Raw genomic sequence first — 23063 nt, 5'->3', positions numbered from 1 at the left:
ATGGATATCCTCCAAGAACCACGTCCCCCGTGCGCCCCCCATGCGTCCAATCACAGCGTAAACAGGAAATGCTGGTTATTGGCAGTTCTCTCCTCACTCGAACAGCTGGCTATCAGTGCCCATCAGTGCTGACTATCAGTGTCCATAAATGCTGGCTATCAGTTCCCATCAGTGCTGGCTATCAGTGCCCTATCAGTGATGCCTGTTAGTGCCGCCTATAGTGCATCCTAATCAGTGTCGCCTCAACAGCGCAGCCTATCATTGCCCATCAGTGCCACCTATCAGTGCCCATCAGTGCCACCTATCAGTGCACATCAGTGCCACATATCAGTGCAGCTTTATCAGTGCCACCTCATTAATGCCCATCAGTGCCCATCAGTACAGCATATCAGTGCCCATCAATGCAGCCTATCCGTGTCCATCAGTGCCACCTATCAGAGCCCATCAGTGCCACCTATCAGTGTCCATCAGTGCTGCATATCTGTGCCCATCAGTGCCACATATCAGTGCCTCCTCATTAATGCCCATCAGTGCCCATCAGTACAGCATATCAGTGCCCATCAGTGCAGCCTATCCATGTCCATCAGTGCAGCATATCAGTGCACATCAGTGAAGGAAAAAAAATATTTATTTACAAAACTTTATAACTGAAACTAAGAAAAACCTTTTCTTCAAATTTTTTTTTATCTTTTCAAACATATTATAAATATTTTGTTTGGATACAGTGTTGCATGACCGCGCAATTCAAACTGCAACAGCGCTGAAAACTGAAAATTGGTCTGGGCAGGAAGGAGGTGAAAATGGCCGGTAGGCAAGTGGTTAAAATTTACCTAGCATCCTTTACTATAACTAGGAGGGCGCTACATATACAGTATATAGACACACAGTGTACCCTGTATTATACAATGCATTATAGTATTTCACAATTATTACATAACCAATAAACACAGGAATATTTATCTTTATACCCTATGTTTATATTTGACTTTAAGGCTAGGTTCACACTACTGTGTTTTGGAAACGTGTAGAATTGTATGCTTTTCCAACACACACAGAAATGCACTGCCCTTTCAGCAGACACACAGCGGCACTAAAGGTGAGGAATATCTCCCAGTATGTACCCATTGTGGGATCAATCATCAGCCAACTGCATCCCAAATCAAATCTCTTGTGGGTAGAATGCCACTATAAATCTCTATATTGATTCATGTTTACAGTGGTGTGCCCAAGATTATCCCAGAAAAGACCACTCCGGAGACCCAAGCAGAGGGAATGGTGACAGAGCCCGAGGAACATCAACACACTCCCGCCGAAAGGTGAACATCTCTGAGATATCTGAGATATACACACATACACACTATATTGTCAAAAGTATTGGGTCACCTGCCTTTACAAGCACATGAACTTTAATGGTATCCCAGTCTTAGTCCGTAAGGTTCAATATTGAGTTGACGCACCCTTTGCAGCTATAACAGCTTCAACTCTTCTGGGAAGGCTGTCCACAAGGTTTAGGAGGGTGTCTATGGGAATGTTTGACCATTCTTCTAGAAGCGTATTTGTGAGTTCTGGCACTGATGTTGGTCGAGAAGTCCTGGCTCGCAGTCTCCGCTCTAATTCATCCCAAAGGTGTTCTATCGGGTTGAGGTCAGGACTCTGTGCAGGCCAGTCAAGTTCCTCCACCCCAAACTTGCTCATCCTTGTCTTTATGGACATTGCTTTGTGCACTGGTAAGCAGTCATGTTGGAACAGGAAAGGACCATCCCCACACTGTTCCCACAAAGTTGGGAGCATGAAATTGGCCAAAATGTCTTGGCATGCTGACGCCTTAAGAGTTCCCTTCACTGTTCCAGGGGCCAAGCCCAACCCCTGAAAATCAACCCCACACCATAATCCCCTCTCCACCAAACTTTGCACAATGCAGTCAGGCAAGTACCGTTCGCCTGGCAACCACCAAACCCAGACATGTTCATCGGATCGCCAGACAGAGAAGCATGATTTGTTACTCCAGAGAATATGTCTTCACTGCTCTAGAGTCCAGTGGCAGCATGCTTTACACCACTGCATCCAACGCTTTGCATTGCACTTGGTGATGTAAGGCTTGGATACAGCTGCTCGGCCATGGAAACCCATTCCATGAAGCTCTCTACGCACTGTTGTTGTGCTAATCTGAAGGTCACATGAAGTTTGGAGGTCTTTAGCAATTGACTTCTGCACACTGTGAGTTTCAGCATGCGATGAGCGACCCAGTCTTTCACAAATGTTTGTAGAAGTAGTCTGCATGCCTAGGTGCTCGATTTTATACACCTGTGGCCATGGAGGTGGTTGGAACACCTGAATCCAATGATTTGGAGGGGTGTCCCAATACTTTTGGCTATATAGTGTATGTTAGATGGGGTTAGCAGCACAGGAGTCTTTTAATGATCGACAGTGGGTGCACTCTACCAGCAGGTTCCACTCTGCTTTGTAGTATAACATGCTCAAAATATATTATATATATATATCCACTGACTTGTTTCAGATTCTCTTCCCAAGCTAATGCAATGGCAGCTGCCAGGAACACAGTGAAAGTCAATCTCCTGGCTGACTGAACAGTCTAGGGGTATCTTATTGTAAGTTGAAAATGGATTTGGTGGAGGGAGCTGTCGGATACTCCAGTAACACAGTGCAGTAATAGGAGTACACTTCACTTTGCCAGAGTTTCTTATTACAGTCCCTCCAGTAACAACTAAAGGAATGAACAGCACTAAGAGGCCATAAGGAATATTCCAATCCCAACAAGCTCTGAAACCATGGCTGCTGTTGGAAATCATGGGACCCCGTACAGCCTACCCGATATGGCACCCTTTGACCCCACCCTTGACCCTGCCTCAAAACAAAATGCAGCTTTGTCTTCAAGGGGGGTACATACAGTGCAGTGGTTGTGGAAGTGATTGGGAGGCTTCAGAGCTGCTCATATCACTTCCACGTGAAACCCGACAGTTGCCTTTACAAATAGATAGTGGGCCAGGGGTGTGTATAAAAAGATCTTTGCAGCATGGTCCCAGTGCTGTTTTAAAATGGCGCTAGGACTAAAGTGGTTAACGGGTAGTGGTTGCGGGGCAGTAAAAATGCAGCTCAACTTAGTGTTTTACTGCCCCCCAAATGCAAGTGTAAAATAGCATCTGAGTGTGGCTTATGATCTTTAGCATTGGGGTAATCATTCACGCAGCTCACTATGTGCTCTATGGCTCTATCGCAGTGTGTTACATGGCTGTTGGGTACTGACTTTGTTATGGCTGTACTGTGTTACAATCTGTAACACACAGTACAGCCATACAATTTTGTTTCTCTGTGATTTCCTGGGTCAATGGAGCAGTGTTACGATAGGTCACTCTGCGCCCATGTGATCCTCGGTGGCCATCTTGGGCCAGCAAGGTCTATTTAAGTCCCAGGTTTCGCTGCGTTTCTGGTGTGTGGCTTTCTGCAGATGGGTTGTGGTGCTGAGAGTGAGGAAGATCTCCCAGTATGTACCCATTGTGGGATCTATCAACAGTCTACTGCATCCAGAATGGAAGCTATCTCTTGTGGGTAGAATGCCACTTTAAATTTCTACGTTGTTTCATGTTTACAGCGGTGAGCTCAAGATTATCCCCGCAAAGATCACTCCAGAGGCTCAAGAAAAGGGTGCGGTGACAGAGCCGGAGGAACATCAAGACACTGCTGCCGACAGGTGAACATTTCTGGAGCCAAAAAAACAGACATTGCACTCCAAAATACTGAATATCAATTTTTCTTTTTTTAACCATGTGAACATGATGAAGGGCGGGGATGCTCAAAACTGTCTTCCTGGAGCACATGTTATATGTACATACACTATAACATGTGCACACTGCTGCTGAAAGGTGAACATTTCTGAGATATCTCAGATACACACATTAATATACAGTGGGGCAAAAAAGTATTTAGTCAGCCACCAATTGTGCAAGTTCTCCCACTTAAAAAGATGAGAGAGGCCTGTAATTGGCATCATAGGTAGACCTCAACTATGAGAGACAAAATGAGAAAAAAAATCCAGACAATCACACTGGTTGATTTGGAAAGAATTTATTTGCAAATTATGGTGGAAAATAAGTATTTGGTCACCTACAAACAAGCAAGATTTCTGGCTCTCACAGACCTGTACCTTCTTCTTTAAGAGGCTCCTCTGTCCTGCACTCATTGCCTGTATCAATGGCACCTGTTTGAACTTGTTATCAGTATAAAAGACACCTGTCCACAACCTCAAACAGTCACACTCCAAACTCCACTATTGTGAAGACCAAAGAGCTGTCGAAGGACACCAGAAACAAAATTGTAGACCTGCACCAGGCTGGGAAGACTGAATCTGCAATAGGCAAGCAGCTTGGTGTGAACAAATCAACTGTGGGAGCAATAATTAGAAAATGGAAGACATACAAGACCACTGATAATCTCCCTCGATCTGGGGTTCCACGCAAGATCTCACCCCGTGGGGTCAAAATGATCACAAGAACGGTGAGCAAAAATGCCAGGACCACACGGGGGGACCTAGTGAATGACCTGCAGAGAGCTGGGACCAACGTAACAAAGGCTACCATCAGTAACACACTACGCTGCCAGGGACTCAGATCCTGCAGTGCCAGACATGTCCTGCTGCTTAAGCCAGTACATGTCCGGGCCCATCTGAAGTTTGCTAGAGGGCATTTGGATGATCCAGAAGAGGATCGGGAGAATGTCATATGGTCAGATGAAACCAAAATAGAACTGTTTGGTAGAAACACAACTCGTCGTGTTTGGAGGAGAGAGAATGCTGAGTTGCATCCAAAGAACACCATACCTACTGTGAAGCATGGGGGTCGCAACATCATGCTTTGGGGCTGTTTCTCTGCAAAGGGACCAGGACGACTGATCCATGTACAGGACAGAATGAATGGGGCCATGTATCGTGAGATTTTGAGTGCAAACCTCCTTCCATCAGCAAGGGCATTGAGGATGAAACGTGGTTGGGTCTTCCAACATGACAATGATCCCAAACATAACGCCCGGGCAATGAAGGAGTGGCTTCATAAGAAGCATTTCAAGGTCCTGGAGTGGCCTAGCCAGTCTCCAGATCTCAACCCCATAGAAAACCTTTGGAGGGAGTTGAAAGTCCGTGTTGCCCAATGACAGCCCCAAAACATCACTGCTCTAGAGGAGATCTGCATGGCGGAATGGGCCAACATACCAGCAACAGTGTGTGCCAACCTTGTGAAGACTTACAGGAAACGTTTGACCTCTGTCATTGCCAACAAAGGATATATAACAAAGTATTGAGATGAACTTTTGATATTGACCAAATACTTATTTTCCACCATAATTTGCAAATAAATTCTTTCCAAATCAGCCAATGTGATTGTCTGGATTTTTTTTTCTCATTTTGTCTCTCATAGTTGAGGTCTACCTATGATGCCAATTACAGGCCTCTCTCATCTTTTTAAGTGGGAGAACTTGCACAATTGGTGGCTGACTAAATACCTTTTTTGCCCCACTGTATATCAGATGGGGTAAGCTGCACGGGAGTCTTTTTAAAGGATAAATTCACCTTTTATAGCATGTTACACCCATACTCAGCACCCCGCCAATCTCCCGCTTTGACAGATAGCGGGGGATCTCCTGCCCGCCCAGCCGCGTCACTCGTTCACTTTGAGGTGGGAATGAGAAACTACAAATCCCAACATCCTTAGCAGCTGTCAGCTTGTAGTTCTCAATGAATTACCACGGCTCTGTGAAGCAACGTGTTCGTTCATTGAATCTTCCTGACAGTATATCTGCTTGCTCGTACAATCCATATGGGCAAGTAGATACAGTGACAGATCTGCAGGAGATCTGCAAGGCACTAGCAATTTACTGATCACTGGTGAAATACTTTACAGGCTCCTTCAGGAAAAAAAATAATAAATGCACATTTTTTTACCTGCAAAAAATGTGTATTTATTATTTACCAAAAGGTGAACTTATCCTTTAATGATCGTAAGTGCGTGCACTCCGCCAGTACGTTCCACTCTTGCTTTGTAGTATTAAGTCCCAAAGACAGACAATGCACTCCAAAATGCTGAAACTAAGAAAACCTTTTTTGTTCTTCAAACTTTTTTTTTCATTTGTTTAGAAAAATAAATAAAAATCCCAGTGGTGATTAAATACCACCAAATGACAGCTCTGTTTCAAACAAATGATAAATATTTTGTTTGGATACAGTGTTGCATGACCGTGCAATTCAAACTCAGACAGTGCTGAAAGCTGAAAATTGGCCTGGGCAGGAAGGGGGTGAAAATGCCCGGTAGGCAAGTGGTTAAATTTGCCTACCATCCTACATCCTTAACTAGGAGGGCACTACATATACAGTATATAGACACACAGTGTACCCTGTATTATACAATGCATTATAGTATTTCACATTTATTACATAAGCAATAAACACAGAAATATTCATCTCTATACCCTATGTTCATATTTGACTTTAAGGCTAGGTTCACACTACTGGGTTTTGGAAACGTGTAGAATTGTATGCTTTTCCAACACACACAGAAATGCACTGCCCTTTCAGCAGACACAGCGGCACTAAAGGTGAGGAATATCTCCCAGTATGTACCCATTGTGGGATCAATCATCAGCCAACTGCATCCCAAATCAAATCTCTTGTGGGTAGAATGCCACTTTAAATCTCTATATTGATTCATGTTTACAGTGGTGTGCCCAAGATTATCCCAGAAAAGACCACTCCGGAGACTCAAGCAGAGGGAATGGTGACAGAGCCCGAGGAACATCAACACACTCCCGCCGAAAGGTGAACATCTCTGAGATATCTGAGATATACACACATACACACTATATTGTCAAAAGTATTGGGATGCCTGCCTTTACACGCACATGAATTTTAATGGTATCCCAGTCTTAGTCCATAGGGTTCCATACTGAGTTGGCGCACCCTTTGCAGCTATAACAGCTTCAACTCTTCTGGGAAGGCTGCCCACAAGATTTAGCAGTGTGTCTATGGGAATGTTTGACCATTCTTCCAAAAGTGCATTTGTAAGGTCAGGCACCGATGTCGGATGAGAAGGCGCCGCTCGCAGTCTCCGCTCTAATTCATCCCAAAAGTGTTCTATCGAGTTGAGGTCAGGTATCTGTGCAGGCCAGTCAAGTTCCTCCACCCCAAACTCACTCATCCATGTCTTTATGGACCTTGCTTTGTGCACGAGTGCGCAGTTATGTTGGAACAGGAAGTGGCCATCCCCAAACTGTTCCCACAAAGTTGGGAGCATGAAATTGGCCAAAATGTTTTGGCATGCTGACACCTTAAGAGTTGCTTTCACTGGAACTAAGGGGCCAAGCCCACCTCCTGAAAATCAACCCCACACCATACTCCCCCCTCCACCAAACTTTACACTTGGCACAATGCAATCAGGCAAGTGCCGTTCTCCTGGCAACCACCAAACCCAGACATGTCCATCGGATTGCCAGACAGAGGAGCGTGATTTGTTACTCCAGAGAATACGTCTTCACTGCTCTAGAGTCCAGTGGCAGCATGCTTTACGCCACTGCATCCAACGCTTTGCATTGCACTTGGTGATGTAAGGCTAGGATACAGCTGCTCGGCCATGGAAACCCATTTCATGAAACTCTCTATGCACTCTTGTTGTGCTAATCTGAAGGCCACACAAAGTTTGGAGGTCTTTAGCTATTGACTTTGCGGACAGTTGGTGACTTCTGCGCACTGTGCATTTCAGCATGCGATGCGACGGTCTTTCACAAATGTTTGTAGAAGCAGTCTGCATGCCTAGGTGCTCGATTTTATACACCTGTGGCCATGGATGTTGTTGAAACACCTGAATCCAATAATTTGGAGGGGTGTCCCAATACGTTTGGCTATATAGTGTTTATTAAATGGGGTTAGCTGCACAGGAGTCTTTTAATGATCGTCAGTGGGTGCACTCTGCCAACAGGTTCCACTCTGCTTTGTAGTATAAAACATGATAATAGGTGGGCATGCTCAAAACTGTCTTCCTGGTGTGCATGTAAATACATATATATATGTATAAATTTACATTTCTCTGTGGTTTCTTGGGTCAATGGAGCAGTGTTACGGTTGGTTACTCGGCGCCCATGTGACCCTCGGTGGCCATCTTGGGTCATTAAGGTCTATTTAAGTTCCTGCCCCCAGGTTTTACCGCGTTTCTGGTGTGTGGCTTTCTGCAGATGTGCAGTGGTGCTGAGAGTGAGGAAGATCTCCCACTATGTACTCATTGTGGGATCTATCAACAGTCAACTGCATCTAGAATAGAAGCTATCTCTTGTGTGTAGAATGCCACTTTAAATCTCTACATTGTTTCATGTTTACAGTGGTGTGCCCAAGATTATCCCAGCAAAGATCACTCCAGAGGCTCAAGAAAAGGGTGCGGTGACAGAGCCCGAGGAACATCAAGACACTGCTGCCGACAGGTGAACATTTCTGGAGCCAAAAAAAACAGACATTGCACTCCAAAATACTGAATATCAATTTTTCTTTTTTTTAGCCATCTGAACATGATGAAGGGCGGGGATGCTCAAAACTGTCTTCCTGGTGCACGTTTTATATATATATATATATATATATATATATATATATATATATACACACACAGTGGGGATCGAAAGTTTGGGCACCCCAGCTAAAAATTTGTATTAATGTGCATAAAGAAGCCAAGGAAAGATGGGAAAATCTCCAAAAGGCATCAAATTACAGATTAGACATTCTTAAAATATGTGAACAAAAGTTAGATTTTATTTCCATCATTTACACTTTCAAAATAGCAGAAAACAAAAAAATGGCATCTGCAAAAGTTTGGGCACCCTGCAGAATTTATAGCATGCACTGCCCCCTTTGCAAAGCTGAGACCTGCCAGTGTCATGGATTGTTCTCAATCATTGTCTGGGAAGACCCGGTTATGTCAATCTCAGGTTTTAAATGCCCAGACTCATCTGACCTTGCCCCAACAATCAGCACCATGGGTTCTTCTAAGCAGTTGTCTAAAAAACTGAAACTGAAAATAGTTGACACTCACAAAGCTGGAGAAGGCTATAAGAAGATAGCAAAGCGTTTTCAGATGTCAATATCCTCTGTTCGGAATGTAATTAAGAAATGGCAGTCATCAGGAACAGTGGAAGTTAAAGCAAGATCTGGAAGACCAAGAAAAATATCAGACAGAACAGCTCGCAGGATTGTGAGAAAAACAATTCAAAACCCACGTTTGACTGCACGATCCCTCCAGAAAGATCTGGCAGACACTGGAGTTGTGGTACACTATTCCACTATAAAGAGATACTTGTACAAATATGGTCTTCATGGAAGAGTCGTCAGAAGAAAACCTCTTCTACGTCCTCACCACAAAAATAATCGTTTGAACTTTGCAAATGAACATATAGACAAGCCTCATGCATTTTGGAAACAAGTTCTGTGGACCGATGAGGTTAAAATTGAATTTTTTGGACGGAATGAGCAAAGGTACGTTTGGAGAAGAAGGGGCACAGAATTTAATGAAAAGAACCTCTGTCCAACTGTTAAGCATGGAGTTGGATTAATCATGCTTTGGGGTTGTGTTGCAGCCAGTGGCACAGGGAACATCTCACGAGTAGAAGGAAAAATGGATTCAATAAAATTTCAGCAAATTTTGGATGGTAACTTGATGCCATCTGTGAAAAAGCTGAAGTTAAAGAGAGGATGGCTTCTACAAATGGATAATGATCCTAAACACACCTCAAAATCCACGGGGGATTACATCAAGAGGCGTAAACTGAAGGTTTTGCCATGGCCTTCACAATCTCCTGGCCTCAACATAATTGAAAATCTATGGATAGACCTTAAAAGAGCAGTGCGTGATAGACAGCCCAGAAATCTCAAGGAACTGGAAGACTTTTGTAAGGAAGAATGGGCAAAGATACCTCAAACAAGAATTGAAAGACTCTTGGCTGGCTACAAAAAGCGTTTGCAAGCTGTGATACTTGCCAAAGGGGGCAGTACAAGATATTAACTCTGCAGGGTGCCCAAACTTTTGCAGATGCCATTTTTTTGTTTTCTGTTATTTTGAAAGTGTAAATGATGGAAATAAAATCTAACTTTTGTTCACATATTATAAGAATGTCTAATCTGTAATTTGATGCCTTTTGGAGATTTTCCCATCTTTCCTTGGCTTCTTTATGTACATTAATACAATTTTTTAGCTGGGGTGCCCAAACTTTCGATCCCCACTGTGTGTGTATATATATATATATATTATATATACACACACACACACACACACACACACAGTGCCTTGAAAAAGTATTCATACCCCTTGAAATTTTCCACATTTTGTCATGTTGCAACCAAAAACGAAAATGTATTTTATTGAGATTTTATGTGATAGACCAACAGAAAGTAGCACATAATTGTGAAGTGGAAGGAAAATGATAAATGGTTTAACATTTTTGACAAATAAATATCTGAAAAGTGTGGCGTGCATTTGTATTCAGCCCCCGAGTCAATACTTTATAGAACCACCTTTCGTTGCAATTACAGCTGCAAGTCTTTTTGGGGATGTCTCTACCAGCTTTGCACATCTAGAGTGACATTTTTGCCCATTCTTCTTTGCAAAATAGCTCAAGTTATGTCAGATTGGATGGAGAGTGTCTGTGAACAGCAATTTTCAAGTCTTGCAACAGATTCTCAATTGGATTTAGGTCTGGACATTGGAATGGTTTAGATCAAAGCATACTCATGTGGCCCAGTCATTGTAGCTCTGGCTGTATGTTTAGAGTCGTTGTCCTGCTCGAAGGTGAATCTCTGTCCCAGTCTCAAGTCTTTTTCAGACTCTAACAGGTTTTCTTCTAAGATTGCCCTGTATTTGGCTCCATCCATCTTCCCATCAACTGATCAGCTTTCCAGTCCTTGCTGAAGAAAAACATCCTCACACGGTGGGAATGGTGTGTTTGGGTTGATGTGCAGGGATAGTTTTCCACCACACATAGCGTTTTGCTTTTACATCAAAAAGTTAAATTTTGGTCTCATTTGACCAGAGCACCTTCTTCCACATGTTTGCTGTGTCCCCCACATGGCTTCTTGCAAACTGCAAACGGGATTTCTTATGGCTTTCTTTTAATAATGGCTTTCTTCTTGCCACTCTTCCATAAAGTCCAGATTTATGGAGTGCACGACTAATAGTTGTCCTGTGGACAGATTCTCCCACCTAAGCTGTGGATCTCTACAGCTCCTCCAGAGTTACCATGGGTCTCTTGGCTGCTTCTCTGAATAATACTTTCCTTGCCTTTCAGTTTAGGCGGACAGCCATGCTTGGTAGGTTTGCAGTGTGCCATACTCTTTCCATTTTCGGATGATGGATTGAACAGTGCTCCGTGAGAGGTTCAAAGCTTAAGATTTTTTTTATAACCTAACCCTTTAAACTTCTCCACAACTTTATCCCTGACCTGTCTGGTGTGTTCCTTGGTCTTCATGATTCTGTTTGTTCACGAATGTTCTCTAACAAACCTACGAGGGCTTTACAGAACAGCTGTATTTATATTGAGATTAAATTACACACAGGTGGACTCTATTTACTAATCAGGTGACTTCTGAAGGCAGTTGGTTCCACTATATTTTAGTTAGGGGTATCAGAGTAAAGGGGGCTGAATATACATGCACACCACACTTTTCAGATATTTATTTGTAAAAACTTTTAAAAACCATTTATCATTTTCCTTCCACTATACAATTATGTGCCACTTTGTGTTGGTAGTATCACATAAAATCCCAATAAAATACATTTACATTTTTGTTGTAACGTGACAAAATGTGGAAAATTTCAAGGGGTATGAATACTTTTTCAAGGCACTGTATACACTATATTGCAAAAAGTACTGGGACACCTGCCTTTACACGTACCTAAACATTAATGACATCCCAAACTTAGTCTGTAGGGTTCAATATTGAGTCGTCCCACTTTTTGCAGCTATAACAGCTTCCTTCCTGGAGTGACGAGTCACGCTTCTTGGCAATCCGATGGATGTGTCTGGGTTTGGCAGTTGCCATCAGAACTTGCTTGACTGCATTGTGCCAAGCAGTAGTGTATTTAGATTTTGTGCTGCCCTAGGCAACACAAACATTTTGCGCCACCCTCTCCCCAATGAGAGAGCAAGAAAGTTCAATAAGTGTGTGTATGTATATATGATTCTTTCTCTTCCCTTTCTCTCTCCCCCCCCCCACACTTTCTCTTCCCTCTCCCCCCCCCTCTTTCTTCCTCCTCCCCCCCCCCCCTCTTTCTCCTTCCTCCTCTCTCTTTCTCCTCCCTCTCTTTCTTCCTCTTTCTGCTCCCTCCTCTCTCCTCCCTCTCATCCTTCTCTCTTCCCTCCTCTTTCTCCTCCCTCTCATCCTTCTCTTTCTCTCTTCCCTCTCTCTCTCCCCCTCTTCCTCGGATCCTATGGGACCATACACACCTCCCCCCTCCCTCTCCAAGGGCTGCGGATCTCCGGGCAGCAGGAAGGGGGGGGGTGCAGTCCCATACGATCTGTCAGTGTGCAATGTACTGGATGGATGACAGGAGGGAGAGCCCACAGAACACAACACAGCTCACCTCCTCCGGGCTCTTTCCTCTCTGACACTTCTCCTTTCCCTTCTCCGGGCTGTCCCCTGGTACTTCAGCTGCTGGAGGGAGAGGTACATGACCATCACTATGCAACTGCCCTCCCCCACACCCCATCAAATCGATCTTCCTGCTGTCCGCCGCTTCGTAAAAGGTCCCTTTTTCCAGGGGGGCGGTGCTGCACCCCTAAAAATTGCCTTGTTTGCCTCGCGGGAGATACGCCCCTGGTGCCAAGTGTAAAGTTTGGTGGAGAGGGGATTATGGTGTGGGGTTGTTTTTCAGGGGTTGGGCTTGGCCCCTTAGTTCCAGTGAAGTGAACTCTTAAGTTGTCAGCATACCAAGACATTTTGGACAATTTCATGCTCTCAGCTTTGTGGGAACAGTCTGGGTATGGCTCCTTCCTGTTCCAATATGACTGAGCACCAGCTGTTATAGCTGCAAAGGGTGGGCCAACTCAATATTCAGCCCTATGGACTAAGACTGGGATGTCATTAAAATTCACGTGCGTGTAACGGCAGGAGTCCCAATACTTTTGACAATATAGTGTGTGTGTGTATATATATATATATATATATATATATATATATATACACACACACACACACACTTACTTGTGTTCAAAATAATAGCAGTCAGACATCACTAACCTGATCAGTCACTGTTTTTGGTAGAAATTATATTTCTACATGGCAAATAATTTACAAGCAGGTGTAGTAGAGTAATAGAAATCCAACAGACCCAACAGTCATGACATGCACGCTGCTGATTCTGTGTAATTGAATCACTAATTGAAAGGGGCATGTTCAAAATAATAGCAGTGTGGAGTTCTATTAGTGAGGTCATTCATTCTTTGAAAAACAGGTGGCAATTATTGCCCTTATTTAAGGAAGGAAGGCAGCAAATGTTGTACATGCTGGTCACAGTGCATTTCTCTCTGAAATTCTAAGGAAAATGGGTCGTTCCAGACATTGTTCAGAAGAACAGCGTACATTGATTAAAAAGTTGATTGGAGAGGGGAAAATATATAAAGAAGTGCAGAAAATGATAGGCTGCTCAGCTAAAATGATCGCAAATGCTTTAAAATGGCAACCAAAACCTGAAAGACGTGGAAGAAAGCGAAAAACTACCATTCACATGGATAGAAGAATAGCCAAAATTGCAAGGACTTAACCAACAATCAGCTCCAGGAAGATCAAAGAAGGTCTAAAGTTACCTGTGAGTACTGTTACAATTAGAAGACGCCTATGTGAAGCCAAGCTATCTGCAAGAAGTCCCCGCAAAGTCCCACTGTTGAAAAAAAGACGTGCTGAAGAGGTTACAATTTGCCAAAGAGCACATTGACTGGCCTAAAGAGAAATGGCGCAACATTTTGTGGACTGATGAAAGTAAGATTGTTCTTTTTGGGTCTAGTGGCCGGAGACAGTTTGTCAGACGACCCCCAAACACTGAATTCAAGCCACAGTACACTGTGAAGACAGTGAAGCATGGTTGCGCAAGCATCATGATATGGGGATGTTTCTCATACTACGGTGTTGGGCCTATTTATCGCATACCAGGGATCATGGATCAGTTTGAATACATCAGAATGCTTGAAGAGGTCATGCTGCCTTATGCTGAAGAGGAAATGCCCTTGAAATGGGTGTTCCAACAAGACAACGACCCCAAACACACCAGTGAACGTGCAACATCTTGGTTCCAGACCAACAAGATTGACGTTATGGAGTGGCCAGCCCAATCCCTGGATCTTAATCCAATAGAAAACTTGTGGGGTGACATCAAAAATGCAGTTTCTGAGGCAAAACCAAGAAATAGAGAAGAACTATGGAATGTAGTCCAATCATCCTGGGCTGGAATACCTGTTCACAGGTGCCAGAAGTTGGTTGACTCCATGCAACACAGATGTACAGCAGTTCTCCTAAACAGTGTTTATACAACTACATATTAATTAAGTGATTCAAAGGAAAGCAAAATCTTCAAACATTTTTCAGTTTATATAGTGAATGTTTGAGTTTGTAAAGAAGAATACAAACACAGTCTAATATTCACTGTTCAGTTTGAACAGTCTAATATTCACTTTTCTTCAATTGTTTTTAGAGGAACAACACAAATTTGATATATTTTTCTTCATGTTTTGATTTGGAATAGAATGTGTAGTGTTCCCAATGCATTTGTGTGTATGGAAATAAAAGCTATTAGAAGGATTTTGAGCTTTATTCACTTTTTTCAACACACTGCTATTATTCTGAACACAACTGTATATATACACATACGCCACTCTGTACCCTGTATTATATAATCTTTTGTACTCTTTCACAATTAATACGGAAGCAATAAGCACAAAAATATTAATCTTGTAAACTTATGTTCATATTTTACTTTAAAGCTAGGTTCACACTATTGCGCATAGTAATGCATATAGAATTGCATGTTTTCCTGATACACACAGAAACGTGCTGCCTTTTAGCAGATGTGCAGTGGTCCCGAAAGTGAACAAGATCTCCCAGTATGTACCCATTGTGGGATCAATTATCATCCAAGTGCATCCAGAATGGAAACTCTTGTGGGTAGAATACCAATTTAAATCTCTACGTTGTTTCATGTTTACAGCGGTGTGCCCAAGATTATCCCAGCAAAGATCACTCCAGAGACTCAAGCAAAGGGTACGGTGACAGAGCCTGAGGAACATCAGGACACTGCTGCTGAAAGGTGAACATTTTTTAGATATCTCAGATACACACATTAATATATATCAGATGGGGTAAGCTGCACTGGACTCTTTTAAAGGATAAATTCACCTTTCATAGCATGTTACACCTATACTCTCCCACTTTGTCAGATAGCGGGGGATCTCCTGCCTGCCCAGCCGCGTCACTCATTCACTTTGTTCTGGGAATGAGAAAGTTCCAACATCCTTAGCAGCTGTCCGCTTGTAGTTCTCAATGAATTACCACGGCTCTGTGAAGCGACATGTTAGTTCATTGAATCTTTCTGACAGTATATCTGCTTGCTCGTACAATCTATATGGACAAATAGATATAGTGACAGATTTGCAGGAGATCTGCAAGGCAATAGCGATCTACTGATCACTGGTGAAATACTTTACAGGCTCCTGCAGCAAAAAATAATAAATGCACATTTTTTTACCTACAAAAAATGTGTATTTATTATTATTTACCAAAAGGTGAACTTATCCTTTAATGTTCCACTCTTGCTCTGTAATATAAAGTACCTCTGAGGCTCTGAGAGCATTCCAGCTATCTGGTGTACCTCCTCAGACCCTAGATGATCTGGTGTACCTCCTCTTCACCCAGCTACCTGAGGGTATTCCCTGGGCAAGGGGACCCAGAAGCTGCCAGTTTGAACATTCCAACATTCCAGCCTTCACTCCATCTTCCACCGACACACTAGCCCGGCTGCACAGGCTCTGCCACTTTTAAGGGTTGTCCTTGGTCACCATGCCTGGCCTCCTGCCTGGGGATTGGCCAAGGTCCCTCAAACATACAGATCATGGCTTTCTCTCCTTCACCCCTCCTCCAGAAAGCTGTCAGTTTCTGCAAAGATAGGAGTGTGACGATCGCAGCATGAGACCCCTGACCTTCTCACCAAACACGTGACCGAAGGACTAGCCAATCTAAAACCGGGATGTCCCGTGCGTAACAATGCCACGCCCAGCTGCACCCTGCACACCGATTTTCCAGCTAATTGGACCACAGTCGATGTACTGGCAGCCTGGGAGCGATTGTTACTGGGTCAGGTTAATTACGCAATTAACCCTTCACACTGCCACCACCTCCTTTTTGTACAGAGAAAGAGGAAACTCGGCAATATCAGCAATACACAAGGATGATTGGATAATCGTCTGTATACCACTATCACAGCAGACAGGTTATACAGAGGGTTAAACACTCATAGTAGCGCTCTTCAGCGGCAGGAATTCGTAAGTTGCATTAAAGAGCTACAGAAATAGTTCAACACTTTCAGAAAGCAAGATTTATTACTAAAAAGGTCAAAAAGGGTGCAATATAAATATTTACAGGAAAAAGATGTAATACATACACATATATATATATATATATACATATACATATACATATACATACATACATACACAGAGCACAACAGCACAGCACACAGATAACAGAAAGAAGTTTAGGTAGATAAGTACTTGCCAAAAAGCCTTGGGTTAAGCAGTTTCCAGTCTTGTGAGCTCAAGGATGCGTTTGATCTTCCTCTGCTAGTGATGTTAAATGCAGGAAGATCTCTTCTCTCACACAAAAACCAAGCATAACAGCCTTTTTCTACCAAAATCAGCTGGGTGTCTTCTTACAACAGAAAGCCAATTGCCTTATTTGGGAAGAGGGTTGTGTAAAGGCAGGGAGCTCAGGTTTTTTTTTTTTTTTTTAACTCAGCAAACATACACCGATCACATTCCTGAGGGAGGGTGGAAAATCGGAGGAGGGAGCCTGATTTGTTTTGGAGAGAGATACCAAAATGCAGAGGTTTGGAGCAATATGGAGGACCGCGCCCATCTCTGTGTGCATGATTGCTACAGGGAGGGCTCCAGAAGCCCTGAACCGTTAGAGCCTCCCAGCCTGTCCTGAGGTGAACTCCTGTCTCACTCATAAGCTAACCCATCCCCAGGCTGCTATTCAGCCTCTGCTTAAAAAGAGAAAAAAAAAACAAACCGCTATCTAGCTAACCTGAGGGGCATTGTATACATATATATTGTGGGGGTAGCTCAGGTGGAGGATCACCTTCCCTGGGAAAAAGGTAGTCAAAACAGCAGGGCTTTCTTAAAATCTGACTTCTCATCAGTTTTATTTACAAGGTTGCAAGCATCATAAACAAAAGCAAAACAGAAAATAAACCCTCGCCATCCAGGCACTAACTAAACATAGAAGATTCCTCTCTCAACAGTGAAGGGCTTCTCCCTGTCACCAACAAAATGAAACCAGTGTGCAAACTTTCATCCACTGCTCACTCAGATATGGCTCTCTGAGTCCCTGGCCAAGATCAACTACTGGCTCCAGTCCCGGCTGATTTATACCACCTGCTGGTGGTCATCAGTGGACCACAAAATCCGGTCCGGAACCACCTCTGCCATAGTGGCCCGGAATGGACTTCACCTTACTCTTTCAGATATGATCACATGCGAGGTGACACATAGCATCCATCGATCACCTCGCCTTTCATGCTGTCACAATATTATATATATATATATATATAAATAATACTGTATATAGACACACTCTGTACCTGTATTATACACTCTTTTGTAGTCTTTCACGATTATTACAGAAGCAATAAGCACACAAATATTAATCTTCTAGCGCTATGTTCATTTTTCACTTAAACTAGGTTCACACTACTGCATGTGGTAATGTATGTAGAATCACATATTTTCCTGGCACACACAGAAACATGCTGCCCTTTTAGCAGATGTGCAGTGGTGTTAAGAGGCAGATCTCCCAGTATGTACCCATTCTGGGATCGATCACTAGCCAACTCCATCCAGAATGCCAATTTAAATCTCTGCATTGTTTTATGTTTACAGTGGTGTGCCCAAGATTATCCCAGCAAAGATCACTCCAGAGACTCAAGCAGAGGGAATGGTGAAAGAGCCTGAGGAACATCAGGAACATCAAGACACTGCCGCCGAAAGGTGAACATGAGATATCTGAGATACACACACATATACATTAGATGGGGCAAGCTGCACTGGAGTCTTTTAGCCTCTTCACGCCGAGCGTACGCAAATATGCAGCCTCTCAGCAGCTGGGCCTTGACGCTGAGCAGCTGCATATTTGCGTACAAATTGTAAACAAACATGAGCTGAGAGCACGAGCCCAGCATGTGTCGGCGTCCCTCGGAAAGGTCCCAATCTCTCCTTGCGATCGGGACCTTTGCAATCATGTGACTGCTGTGACAGCCAATCACTGTGGTCACATGATCCTAAACCCCGCCTCACGGGGGTCAGAAACCCCTTAAAGGACTGGTGCGAAGGGGTTAATGATCCTCAGTGGGTGCACTCTGCCAACAGGTTTCACTCTGCTTTGTAGTATAAAACATGATGAAGGGGAGGGATGCTCAAAACTGTCTTCCTGGTGTATATGTTATACATTAATACATTATATATACACTATATTGCCAAAAATATTGGGGCGCCTGCCTTTACACGCACATGAATTTTATTGGTATCCCAGTCTTAGTCCGTAGGGAAAGCTGTCCACAAGGTTTAGGAGTGTGTCTGAGGACTGTTCGACCATTCTTCCAGAAGCACATTTGTAAGGTCAGGCACTGATGTCGGACTAGAAGGCCTGGCTCACAGTTTCCGCTCTAATACATCCCAAAGGTGTTCTATCGGGTTGAGGTCACCATAATCCCCCTCCACCAAAATTTACACTTGGCACAATGCAGTCAGGCAAGTACTATTTTCCTGGCATCCGCCAAACCCAGACGCGTCCATATGATTGCCAGACAGAGAAGTGTGATTCATCACTCCAGAGAACAGGTCTTCACTGGTCTAGAGTGCTTTACACCACTGCATCCAACGCTGTGCATTGCACTTGGTGATGTAAGGCTTGGATGTAGTTGCTCGGCCATGGAAACCCATTCCATGAAGCTCTCAACTCTCACTGTTCTGCTAATCTGAAGACCACACGGAGTTTGGAGGTCTTTAGCTATTGACCCTGCAGACAGTCAGCGACTTCTACGCACTGTATGCTTCAGCAAGCGCTGATCCCGCTCTGCCATTTTACGTGGCCTACCACTTCGTGGCTGATTTGCTATTGTTCCCAGTTGCTTTCACTTTGTTATAATACCACTAACACAAAATATGGAATATTTAGTAGTAAGGAAATTTCAGGAATAAACTTATTGCACAGGTGGCAACCTATCACGGTACCGCACTTGAATTCACTGAGCTCCTTCATACACCTGTGGCCATGGAGGTGATTGGAACACCTGAATCCAATGATTTGGAGGGGTGTCCCAATACTTTTGGTGTGTGTGTGTCTGTGTGTCTCAGTTCACAAACTTAATTCGTTACACGACTCGAACCATATTGGTCATGAACTGAGACAAATTTTCCCATAGAGTTCAATGGGAATCAGGTTAATCCGTTCTGACCCCTACAAATGTGGTCACGAACTGAATTTGGTTGCCAACCAAATCAAATTTTCCCATAAGGTTCAATGTAAATAAGGTTACTCCGTTCTAATTTTTTTTTTTTTGTTATTGAGCCACAAAAATATGAAACAAAGTATAGTACAGTATGAAGAGAGGGAATACTAACCTTGCTTGAGACAACTACTGGCGTGGAGGACAGGAAGGGGGGGGGGGAGGCAGTTATTGTTCGGAGGGAGAGTCCCCCTCCATAAGGACATAGGGGAGATCTCCTTCAGGGGTTTCCTCTCTTTGTCTCTTAGCTGCAGGCTCAGTTTTGGTGAAAAATCTGTCCAATGTCACTTGTCTTTTCCTGCGCTGCATAACCCTCTGGAAATGAGAGGCCACGTTATCATTCATCAGATTCAACCCTCATTACAGTTATGTTGGGGTGGTGCTTCTGGCCACCTTTATTAACACTCTGCACTTTCTTTTTAACACCAGGCTTGCTCTGCACATTCTTGTCACCTTCATTACAGCTCTGCACATTCTTGTCACCTTCATTGCCGCTCCGCACGTTCTGGTCACCTTCATTGCCGCTCCGCACGTTCTGGTCACCTTCATTGCCGCTCCGCACGTTCTGGTCACCTTCATTGCCGCTCCGCACGTTCTGGTCACCTTCATTGCCGCTCCGCACGTTCTGGTCACCTTCATTGCCGCTCCGCACGTTCTGGTCACCTTCATTGCCGCTCCGCACGTTCTGGTCACCTTCATTGCCGCTCCGCACGTTCTGGTCACCTTCATTGCCGCTCCACACATTCTTGTCACATACATTACCGCTCTGCACGTTCTTGTCACCTTCATTACCAATCCGCACTTTCTTCTTACCACCATGCTTGCTCTGAATTTTCTTTGGAGCCATACTGGATGTTCGGTATGTTATTGTGTGCTTTTTAGCACACAAAAAAGCTTTACAGCAAGTGTGCACAGGGATGTACAGTACAGTATGTGCTAAAAAGCACACCAAAAAGTGTCTCAGTACTGTAAGTGTCTTCACAGTACACTTTCAGTGTCTGTCTGTGACCTCAATCTCGCCTACAGGAAGTCAGGACCACATTTCAGAGCAGGGAAGTTGACCGCGGCTCGTGTTCGTCAACCAAAGCAGAGTTCATGAACCAAAGCAAATTTTTGCTAACCCTTCTGTTTGTGAACCAAGTTGTTCGTGAACCAAGGTATCACTGTGTGTGTATATATGTATGTATATATCACCCCCAAAGGAGTCCCCTTTTCTCTATACAGCCAGGCAACATGCATTTTCGGATTTCCACTCAGAGTCAGAAACCAGTCCATGAACTTGTTTTTGTTGTTTTATTAGGGGATAAACAACTTGGATAGGGTTAGGGGTATATGGGATGCCCATCCCGAGTTGCAGTAATCACTCTGAGGACAAAACGTCCTGATTATGTACAAAATAGCAGATCCTGAACTTTCTACTTCAGCCAGAGTGGCACAGTCTCTTAATAAATCAATAGCACAGTCTCTGTGAGGAGACCCTGTTCTCCGCTAAGTGACCCCAGCTAGGAAATGCCCATCCACCTGGCTGTCTCTTAAAGAGTATCATTAAGCAAAAGATTCCAAGACAGGCATGCAGCACTGACCCAGGGAGAACTGGCTAAGTATTGCACTCAGCAGCCATCTCTCCTATTGGCCCCAGGGGTGTAGAAATACTTACACTGTCCTTGTATCCTGTAGCTCTAGGTAAACTGCGTTCAGGCCTCTGAGCCAGTCTCTGTCCCCACTTTGCAGGCTGTCCTTTGCTGGTGGACTGTAAGGTAATGGAGCTCCCTCTGTCAGCTTCCTTTCCTTTCCTTTCCTGCAGCCTAGTGGGTCCCCCCCAGGCTACACAGCAGCAGCTTCAGTAATCCATCTTCCACCTGACTCCAGACACCTACTGAGATGGATCCTTATATCCAGGGGCAGTCTGCCACACTACCAGAACCTCTAGTCTTGGATTGGTCAGACTGCAATGAATATGTAGATCCAGGTCTCCACCCCTCTGCCCACTAGGTTCCATGGATCTCCAGAATCAGGTGAAGGCGATAGAGGCCCAACCTGGTGAGTCATCCAGCCTAACCTCGTCTGACCTAGACTTGACTCCCACTCAGACATGCTCACTCCAACTACTGAGTGAAGCATTAAATTTACCTAATTCTCTAGCGCCACTAGAGGGTGCTACATAGACACACTTTGCACCCTGTATTATACAAAGTTATATAGTGTTTCATAATTATTACAAGCAAAAAGCATAAAAATATTTACCTTTACATTTTTTGTTCATATTTGACATTAAAGCGAGGTTCACACTACTGCATGTGGCAATGTGTGTAGAATTGCATGCTTTCCCAACATGCACAGAAATGCGCTGCTCTTTTAGCAGATGTACGGTGTTGCTGAAGGTGAGGAAGATCTCCGAGTATGTACCCATAGTAGGATCAATCCTCAGCCAACCCCATCCAGTATGGAAGCTATCTCTTGTGGATAGAATGCCACTTCAAATCTCTACATTGTTTCATGTATACAGTGGTGTGCCCACGATTATCCCAGCAATGATCACTCCAGAGGCTCAGGCAAAGGGTACGGTGATAGAGCCTGAAGAACATCAAGACACTGCTGCAGAAAGTTAAACATCTCTGAAATACACACACATATACAGTGCTCAGCATAAATGAATACACCCCAACAGATTTGTCAGAAAACATTTACTTTCCTTTCAGAATCAACATTTTCTATGGGACACTATACTACAAAATACCCCCACAAATGTGGGCCATTGATTGCAAACAAGATTTGTTAATTTGCACACACAAAAAAGCATGTTTCCTAACAAATTCATTCAAGACCAAAAATGCAAAAATGAATACACCCCAATGAAAGTCTTAGGAGCAAAGCTACATTTTAGACAACAAAATCCTAATTAACATGAATTCAACTACAGATGAGTCTGATTAATCATTAAACAGGTGTCCAGCAGACATTTATTATTATTATTATTATTATACAGGATTTATATAGCGCCAACAGTTTGTGCAGTGCTTTACAATATAAAGGGATTCAGTACAATTATAATACATTTCAGTACAGAAGGAATAGGAGGGCCCTGCTCGTGGAGCTTACAATCTAAAGGAATGGGGAGGTGGTACAAAAGGTGATAGCTGGAGGGGATGATCTGATAAAGGTGGCTCAAGTACAGTTCTTAGGTGGAGGTGGGGTAGGCTTCCCTGAATAATTGCATTTTCAAAGATCACCTAAAGGCAGACAGGATGGGGGCTGACTGGA

General features: G+C 43.7%; 1 protein-coding gene across 7 annotated transcripts in view; it reads left to right on the top strand.

Moving 5' to 3' along the window:
- LOC149469444 (protocadherin Fat 4-like) overlaps positions 1 to 23063 on the top strand; it is a 162099-nt gene that overhangs the window by 114047 nt on the left and 24989 nt on the right. For 6 of the 7 annotated variants that reach the window (XM_089669190.1, XM_089669189.1, XM_089669193.1 and 3 more), the window contains exons 36-41: positions 1218 to 1316; positions 3611 to 3709; positions 6722 to 6820; positions 8374 to 8472; positions 15231 to 15329; positions 18178 to 18285. In XM_089669190.1, the coding sequence (XP_089525316.1) occupies positions 1218 to 1316; positions 3611 to 3709; positions 6722 to 6820; positions 8374 to 8472; positions 15231 to 15329; positions 18178 to 18285 (603 nt within the window). The remainder of the gene's footprint in view (positions 1 to 1217; positions 1317 to 3610; positions 3710 to 6721; positions 6821 to 8373; positions 8473 to 15230; positions 15330 to 18177; positions 18286 to 23063) is intronic. The other variant, XM_089669194.1, reaches the window with a different exon arrangement.

Source organism: Staurois parvus, unplaced genomic scaffold, assembly GCF_062004578.1.
Source record: "Staurois parvus isolate SC_StPar_1 unplaced genomic scaffold, SC_StPar_1.0 ptg000070l, whole genome shotgun sequence".
NCBI classification, from domain to species: Eukaryota; Metazoa; Chordata; class Amphibia; order Anura; family Ranidae; genus Staurois; species Staurois parvus.
Note: the sequence above shows the minus strand (reverse complement) of the source record. Positions and strands in the feature narration are given on the sequence as shown.